We start from the raw sequence: 9,286 nt of genomic DNA on the forward strand, positions 1-9,286 counted from the left end.
CAGAGCTGCTCCAGCCCTTGGATCATCTCCATGGCCTCCTCTGGACTCTCTGCAGGAGCTCCATGTCCTTCTTGTGCTGGGCGCTCCAGAACTGGACACAGTGCTCCAGGTGGGGCCTCACAAGAGCTGAATAAAGGGGGCTTTACTATTCCTGAACCCCATGTCAGGCAGCAACTTGAACCTTTTTTTGTCCAGTGCTGTAATTCAGGATGCTTTTCCATCCAATGCATCAGCAGCCCAGATGAGAAGGGGCAGCAGCTCAGCGTGGGGTCACAAGTGCTGTTTCCTCTCCCCTCTCCCAGGTGTGGTTCAGCAACCGAAGGGCGAGATGGCGCAAACAGGCAGGAGCCAACCAGCTGGCAGCTTTCAACCACCTGCTCCCGGGGGGCTTCCCACCCACAGGCATGCCAACTCTCCCCCCATACCAGCTGCCAGACTCGACCTACCCAACGACCACCATTTCCCAAGGTGAGCACCCCTTCTTCTGCACTGCTCTTTGTCTCTTGCCCTGCATCATCCCATTGTCCCTCTCTGTCTGATTCATGACGTCTCGCTGAGACTCTTGTAATACACAGGTGGTTTTCCTTTGTCTGGGGAGGCCAGTTTTTTCCTCAGACTGATGGAAATGCCTTAGTTTTCTCCTCTGTCTCATGGTCCTTTCTGCTGTGTCAGTGTGTTTCATGGCTGTGGTTCTTTAGGTCAGCTTTGAAATAGGGAGCCCATCGGTCCAAAGAGAATATCCTATGGGTGATCCCTCCATACTGGGGCTCAGTGGAAGGGGTATTCACAGAATCCCAGAGTGGTAGGGGTTGGAAAGGACCTCTGGAGATCACCTGGTCCACCCCCTTGCTAGAGCAGGGTCAACTGCAGCAGATCCCACAGGAACACATCCAGGTGGGTTTGGAATGTCTCCAGGGATGGAAACTCCACAGCCTCCCTGGGCAGCTTGTTCCAGTGCTCTGTTACCCTTAGAGTAAGTATTTTCTCATATTCTTCTGTGTACCAGTATGTGCCCATTGCCCCTTGTTCTGTCACTATTGCTGTTTCCAGTTGGCTTTGGCCTTTACAAAGGAATTCACAGCTTCTGTCTGGGGGAAACTGAAAAGAAAATCCAGATATTTCATCCCAGGTTTGTACTGTGCACAAACCGTCCCGTTGTACGCTGTGTTGATGTGCAGCACAGGGCCTGTGGGACCCAGATCAGGGTATCCCAAACCATCAGTCCGTGCTCTGCCCCCTCTCAGCTGTAACACCCTGTGACTTTTGACCTCTAAATGCTCTCTCCACAGATGGGGGAAGCACTGTCCACAGACCCCAGCCCCTGCCACCATCCACCATGCACCAGGGAGGTCTTGCTGCAGCCGCCGCTGCGGATACCGGCTCTGCCTACGGGGCCCGGCACAGCTTCTCCAGCTATTCAGACAGTTTCATGAATGCTGCAGCTCCTGCCAACCACATGAATCCTGTCAGCAATGGTCTCTCTCCACAGGTATGTGACCTGCTTCCATTCTTTCTTTGGCTAAGTGTGTTTGGCTAGTCCAGATCCTCGGAGAGCAGGGCAAGCTTCAGGCTATCACAGTGTGTTATGCATAACAAGGGAGTTATTGTCATGAATTCTTGGAGGCAGCCTAGTTAAAGCAATTAGTTAATTTGTTTATGGGCAGTATCTCTATCCTGAGCTCAGCACTGTGCTGCCAGAGCATTTATATCTTGTTAGTTCCCATATTCAGGATAACACACTGTAATTGCAAACACCTAGATCATTGGTGTTCATCTTCTCAGCCCTCCAAAATTATTCCAGTGCAGGTGTGAGCCCTTGGATTGTGGATTTTAGCCTAACAACAGCATGCTTTAGTTACTTTTTGCAGGCTTATTTTAGAAGTAGTCCATGCTTTATGGGCAACTGATTTGTAGATTAACCAAAGCCAGCTTGTCCAAGTCTGGTTGGAATATGGAAAGCCCTTATATAGGAAAGTGCCCTGGATCTGAGCTTCCTCAAAACACAGAGCTGTAAATCTGGGATTTAGCTTTGAGAAACTAATTGTTACATAAACATTTCTGCTAATGCTTTCCACAAGGTCAGATTAAGAGGTGTAGGTAAGCTTCGAAGGAGGAAAGATATATTTCACATCTTATGTGTTTGTGTAAAAGGCTGGAGTGTGTCTTAAGTTACCAGGCAACAGCCATGGACTCCCCGTGTAATACACCCTTGATTTTAAAATCATTGCCTGAGCTCAGAATAGAGCGTGATGAGACACTGGAACAGGTTGCCCAGAGAAGCTGTTGAAGGGCAGGTTGGATGGGGCTTGGAGCAGCCTGGGCTGGTGGGAGGTGTCCCTGCCCATGCAGGGGGGGTCAATCCAGATGATCTTTAAGGTCCCTTCCAACCCAACCCAGTGTGGGATTCTATGACCTGACTCTGAGGTCTGTGCTCCAAGCCTCAGCCCAGCTGCCTTCTGAAGGGCCACTTCCCAGGTTTGCTCACCTTGCTGCCAGCTGTGTTCCTGGCTTTGCAGTGCTGTCTGTTGCAGAGAAGCAAGCCTCAGCAGTGTGGGCAGGTCAAAACCTCCATCATCAGTGGCTCTACAGAGAGCAGAGCTTGTGCTGTTTGTATTGTGGCCGCAGACTTATGTTCTCAGCTGGTGAGATCCACTGAAGTCTGTGGAGATGCTAGCATGTTCACCACCCAAAAATACAGCCCACTGTAGCACTGTCCTGGGCTAAGGATTCTCATATTCTGTCACCTAATTAGATAGAGCTTTTAACCTTCTCTTTGGTTTACTTGGTGTAATCTCTTTTCCAAATGCACGTTTGCTTTTAAGTGCAACAAGACACATACTATACACTGACAATTAGCAGCAAGGACTTGTATTCATGGGGTGCCTGCCATCCTGGAGGATTACCAAATATGTTCTACTTTTGTTCTCAGTCACTTGTGAAATATGGGGACACATGAAGTGCACAATAGTAGTTTTTTTCAGACTGGCCAGTAACACTATTTAAGACAGGAAGTGCAAAATAATTTGAAACTACTGGCAGAAGTTAGGTAGGCATCTGAAATGAAAAGGCTACAACTGTTTAGAGAGGAGTCCAATAAATGGGGACATTAGAGAGGTATATAGATTTTAAGGTCCAATAGCTTGTGATCTCTCAAGTGTGAAAACATAGAGTCAATGGAAAGAGGGAAATTTTGCAGCTTCTCTGAAAGGGTATAAAAATCTCACCTCTAGGTTTGAATGATCATAAGATAGAAAATATAGAAGTGTGACTGGCATGAGGCTGAATATTGCCTCAAACTGTAATTTGTGGGGGAAATAAGGAGACATCTTTCTGACAAGGGATTTCTAACATCACTGGGCTTGGGAGATGAGCACATAGTATGGAATTCAAAGGCAGGTTAGATGGTCCAGGGCACGTGATTAATTCAGATTATCACAAGTGCAATTCAGCACCACAGAAGAAGTTAAGGATGAGATCCACATGATAAGCTGCACGAGCACCAGACCTGTATAAGTCCATCCTGCAATTTCCATTTCTGTAGCTTCATCATCTACTTACTAGTCCCCTTCACTAAATCAGAGGCTCATTTCAATGACCAGACCAACGCTTTTTCTATGCTTATCCCTATCCCAAATTACCCTGCCCTCAGGCTCAAGCTAGGGAAAGATAGAGTTCTGAGCCAATAAGCCCTTTGTATGGGAAAGAGAGGATACATTATCTGGCAGTCCTGAAGAAAAGAGAGCTTTGCACCCCCAAGAAAGGGAGATTCCCATTTTCCTAAGGCTTTTAATCATGTGAGGGCCAAGATATCAGCATATAAATTCTTCTATTTCTTTTGTGCACAGAAAGGCTAACGTGGTTTATTTTATGACTGCTTTATATTTACTTATCTGCTGCCTTCCTGCCTTCCTAAGCCCTCTGCTGTTCCTAGTGGAAGGACATGAGAAATACTCCCAACAGCATGAATGGGAGCTCCTAGAAGTGTCCTGTTTTTTGTCTCAGGGTGGGTAAAATTTTTGTGAGGTCTCAATATAGGACTTTTTACAAGGGTGTGTAGTGATAGGATGAGGGGTAATGGTTTTAAGCTGGAAGAGGGGAGATTTAGGTCAGATATTAGGAAGAGATTCTGTAGTGAGGGTGGTGAGACACTGGCCCTGGTTGCCCAGGGAAGTTGTGGCTGCATCATCCCTGAAAGTGTTGAAGGGCAGGTTGGATGGGGCTTGGAACAACCTGGTCTGGTGGAAGGTGGTACCTTCCAACCCAAACCATTCCATGATTCTATATGATGCTCTGTGTGACTTATCAGTGCATAATTCAGCTATTCCACAGCATTACTGCTAAAACCATTGCACCTCAACCCTCTTATCCTCCCCTCCAGCTATCTGTGGTATCTGGTTGCTCTCTGCAGGGGTAAATATCAACTCCACGGAAGGAGGGAGTTCAGGAGATAGGAAAAAAAAAAAAAAAGAATTGAGAACTTAAAATGATGGCAATTTGTCTGAGCTGCAAACAGACAGTTGTCTGGTTTCATCCCTTCGCAGCAGCAGGAGGGAGATTTCTTTGCAGTTAAGACAAGAAGTTGGGGGCCAGCCTGTCCCAGAGCTCCCAGCATTTGCTCCTGCTCAGCATGCTATCCAGTTACCCCAGGATTGGGTGTCCTAGTCAGAATCCAGCAGACAGGCTTGGTGCTGGCAGCTGAAATTCTAGAGGAGAAGAATGGCATTTCCATTCTCACAACAGAGAGAAGGGGATTACATTTGGCCTCTGCGGGCTCCGTCCCCCCACGCACACACGCACTTTAGTCCTACCCTCCTGACAGAAAGAGCAGGCACTACTGAAAGTGACCCAGCCTGCATGTGGGAAATGGCTGCATCTCTTGCTTGGTTTCCAGCCTGGAGCACACAAAGCCTTGTGCCTGGCCAGCTCTGCTGCTGGAACCCCAGAGCATTTCCCATGCAGTTTTCCCAGTTTAGAGGCTGTTCTGCCTCTATTCCAGACCTGAGACTGCCAAGGAGGTCAGCTGGGAATTTCTTCTTCAGCTACTTCATCCCATGATGATGTTCTTTATGTCACTTCATACCAGAACACTGACTTGGTTGTGGAAAGGCCCGTCCCACGTGATTGAACCATTGCCTAGCATGATCGTAGGACAAGAGGTAATGGCCTCAGGTTGGCCAGGGCAGGTTTAGATTGGGTATTGGGAAGAACTTCTTCAGTGAAGGGTGATCAGGCATTGCAACAGGCTGCCCAGGGCAGTGGTGGAGTCGCCATCCCTGGAGGGATTTAAGAGTCATAGACGTACTACTGAGGGATATGGTTTAGGTGAGGACCTGTCAGTGTTATGTTGATGGTTGGACTCAGTGATATTTAGGGTCTTTTGCAACCAAGGTAATTCTGTGGTTCTGTGATGTCTCATGTCATGCTTCTTCCTAGACCCCAGTGAGAGACTTCAAGGTAACCCAAGCAGTGATTTGTGATGGTCTCATGCTGGGACAGCCTTTGTAAGACAGAGATCTTGCTCTGAGTGTTGCCTGGTTGAGAAAGTGACCTTCACAGGGTGGCCAGCTGCAGCCAGATGAGTCACCTTGCATCTGTCAGGGTGCACTGGGTGGCTGCAGCAGTCACAGATGATCAGAAAGTAGCTCGGTACCAGGGAGCAGTGAGGTTCCTGTTCCTTCCCAAAGGCCTCCTGGGTCAGAAGCAGCTGTCCCAGATTCAGCTGGGCTGACTCAGTGGCATTAATGCCTATGCCAAAAGTTAGCAAAGATACAGAGACCTGAAGCAAACTTAAATATGGAGAGTGAGTGACCAGTTAACAGACTATGATTTCTAGTCTTGGAGCTTCTGTCTCATCATTTCTTACAAGAGTGGGTGGGAAACCAAGTGTGTACGTGGTTGGGTGTGATTTTGTAAATACTTTGTAAATATTTCCAACTCCTTTTCATCCCACAGAGGAATCATTTCCCATTTGCTTGATGATACCTATCAACCTCAACTAGATCAAGGCCAGGCACCAAGACATCCTCAGCCAGGTCGTGCTTCATGCTGGCAGTGAGAGCAAACTTTGCATACATCTGTTTTGAGGTTTAGACCATATTGCCCCTCACTGTGGCAGGGATAAGGCTGGTGATAAATTGCTCAATATAATGGTATTAAGTCCAGTTACAGTCCTTCAAGAAATGTGTGTGCTGCTGTGTGGGCTGAGGTGGGAGGGAATGCAGTGAATGAAGCAGTACAAGTCGACATCAGGAGGAAAGTGGGAGGCATATTTGACTGCACCTCTGCCATTTGTGACAGTGGGAGATTCCCTGAGTACTTTTCAAACAGCAAAGAGGTAGGGTCATACTGGATTCTGAGCTGCTTTCATCTCTAGCACGTCTTCTGCCTCTTAAAATGCCTTCATGTTTTTTTTAGGAGGATTTTGGCCACTATTTCAACCTCCTCAAATTTCTGCTGCCCTTTTAGATCCAGGCTTGTATCTTAAATGTGTCTGACTTTTAACTGTTAACACGTTGGGGTCTTGCAAGGGGTTATTTAAAAGGAAAAGATCATTCTTTTGTTGCAGATGACCCCTGTCTAGCTGGAGAACACACTAAGGTATAGTTAAGAGTCAGGCATTTCCTATACTTTCATAACATCTTATTTCTGAGACCTCTGAATCTTTTAACAAACCCACAGGATCACCCAGAGATTAAGACAATTCCAGAAATAAGAAGAGCCAAGAGAAACTTGTTCACCATCTCATATTTGTTGCTTTAATTTTCTCAGGGCTTTCAGTGGCTTTTTCACTCCATGAGCAAAATCATTCCCAGTGTAATGGCAGCATCTGAAGGTTGGAGTCAGGTTTTACAATTTCTGTTTTATCACCTTCTCTTGATAGTGTTCCTGGAAGGACAGCTGAAGCTCTGCCCACCAATTTACACTCTAAACTTAGGGTCTGCACAACTATAGCCAAATTTTGGTTTTCCTCACATACTCCCAGAGCTCCAGTCTCTTCCACCATCCAGAGGAACATTTTCCTCAGCTTCACTGGGGTGGGATTAGAGAACATCTGAATCCCTGTCAGGAGCACATTGGTCCTGGCAGAAGCATGAGAAGAGCCAACTGAGCCTTTTTTTTATTTTGGGAGGGGAGGCAAACCTGGCAGTTGGGAAGGACATGATGTTAGCTGGCATTGTGGTGTCTAGCTCCAGTGAGACAGTGCTACTTCCTTCAGTGACACGGATCCCTTCTGTCTGCCTTTTTTTTCCTTCTTTTTTTTTTTTTTTTTTTTTTTTTTTTTTTTTTGTCAGAGACACTGTGCCTGTAATAAGCATTCAAAATGAGTCTTGCTGGGCCAGGAGAAGGGGAGGGGAAGAAAGAGGGGGAGGAGAGGGTGAGATTTGGGGGGGGAGGAAGGAGGGGGTTAGGAAGGAGGGGGTTTAAATAGCAAAGAATTAGAAAAAAAAAAAAAAAACTGATGCAAATCACTAGTAGAGAGAAAATTATGTGCAATTACCCAAGCGATACTGGGCAGCCGTGCCCACCCCAACCAACAAGATCTCATTAACAAGCAGAAAATAAGATTGAAATGGTGTGTAAAAGAGCTGAAAAATGAATTTGAATGCTGCATTTGTCCACAATTACCCCCTCGTTCACACATATTTTATTGCAATTTTTTTATTATTCTTAATCTTTCCATCCCTCAAAGCAGATTGGGAACATCCTGGCATTACAGTTGCTGAGGGAGGAAGCATTAAGGATTCCCTGTTTCCCTGAAAGGAGACCCTTCTCTCACTCAAATGTTCAAGGGTTGGTTTTGGAGGGATAAGAATTCATTTCTCTGGCTTATCTCAGTGCAGGAACATGTTCTTCTAACGTTCTTTAACCTCTGATGCTCTTGAGTGCCACCCCACAGGAGGGTTTTTCTTTAACCTTGCCTCCCGGGTTCTTCTACCTCCCTTTTCCATCTCTCCTTCCCCTTTTTTCTCCCTTCCTTTTCCACCCTTGGTCTGTTTTTTTTTCCTTGTGGTCTCTGCTCTGTTCCCCTGCAGCCCCATCTCTCTAGAGGACCCTGATTCCCTCAAATGAAGCGTCTGCCCTTCAGGAAGTGGCTGCTCTTCCCTTTCTGACTCTCAATTATTCCTCGCACCCTGTTCCTTCCTCAGTGAGCAGTCTCCAGCCTCTCCACGACCTTGGGGCAGATTGCACACAGAATTTTTGGAGAAGGAGACAAACACGTGCTAAAATCCGTGTCCTTTTTATGCCAGGGGGAGGGAAGGGGGGCACAGGAGCTCCAGGTTTCTCTCTGGGAGAAACTGGCTCTGCTGAGAGTGCGTTGGCGTTTTTCCTTCTCGGTGTCAAATGCAGCTCCATCCCTCTCAACTCTTAACCTTTGTGTCCCAGGGAAGCTGGTGGGTTTTCCACTGAAGTTTCTTGCTGTTTTAAAAAAAAAATTATTTAACCAAACAAAGCCCATCTGCTCTTGTCAATTAGACGCCTCTGCTCCCAGCAACAGGAAAAGGGGAGAATGGAACATTTTTCTCGTGTGAAAACAGATACTTAATTGTTTGCCTGATTTCTAATGACTGTTTCTGAGTGAAGGAGTAGGGTGGGAAGGGCGAAATTCATATCTGAGGGGCCAAAATGCTTTTTGACAATCTTGGTTTCATTAATTTCCTCGATTAATTTGGGTGGTCTTGTCTCATTGAAAACTGATTGGAAACAAATAAGGCAGCATCTTCTTCCTTTAACCCTAACTCTAATGCTCTGGGTGGCACTGATTTTATTTATTTCTATGTGATTTCCACTCCAGACATTGCTCTCTGTGTATATTACTGAGATATTAAAATATTAGAAACACTGAAGGATTTTAGAGCAAACAGTTGGTTCCTGAGCTTTGAATTTCCGTAGGAGCTTCATCGTTAACTTCAGTGGGTCCAGGATCAGCCCCTTCTGGTACTGCACTGTATTTGTCAACTCAAGGATCAGAAGTAGACAAACTGGGGAGAAAGGAAGATAAGGAGAAAATAGGAGGAGTAATACAGGGGAAAAAAAACCTGAGGAGAATGACAAGACCAACAACAGCAGGAAGGATAAATGCAGGGAGGTGTGAATGTGTCTGATAAGCCCCCAGACGGAGCAGGGAGCACATATGTAAGGCACCCAGGGCTGAGACATAGAAATCTGTCCCCAAAAATCTTTCAATATCCTTTCCCATCCAGAATCCCCTACCCACTTCTGGGGTGGTGGGAGCAAAGCTGGAGCTGGGTGGGTTGAACAGACATCACAGGGGCTGTAATTCCTG

At 46.4% G+C, this 9,286-nt stretch overlaps 1 protein-coding gene across 4 annotated transcripts in view; it reads left to right on the forward strand.

Annotated features, from left to right (window-relative positions):
* The window catches only part of PAX7 (paired box 7), a 109,292-nt gene that overhangs the window by 67,907 nt on the left and 32,099 nt on the right, over positions 1-9,286 (forward strand). For all 4 annotated transcript variants that reach the window (XM_009995750.1, XM_009995749.1, XM_009995752.1 and 1 more), the window contains exons 6-7: positions 303-468; positions 1,290-1,489. In XM_009995750.1, coding sequence (XP_009994052.1) covers positions 303-468; positions 1,290-1,489 — 366 coding nt within the window. The remainder of the gene's footprint in view (positions 1-302; positions 469-1,289; positions 1,490-9,286) is intronic.

The sequence above is a fragment of the Chaetura pelagica genome, unplaced genomic scaffold (genome assembly GCF_000747805.2).
Source record: "Chaetura pelagica isolate M959 unplaced genomic scaffold, ChaPel_1.0 scaffold234, whole genome shotgun sequence".
Taxonomy (NCBI): Eukaryota; Metazoa; Chordata; class Aves; order Apodiformes; family Apodidae; genus Chaetura; species Chaetura pelagica.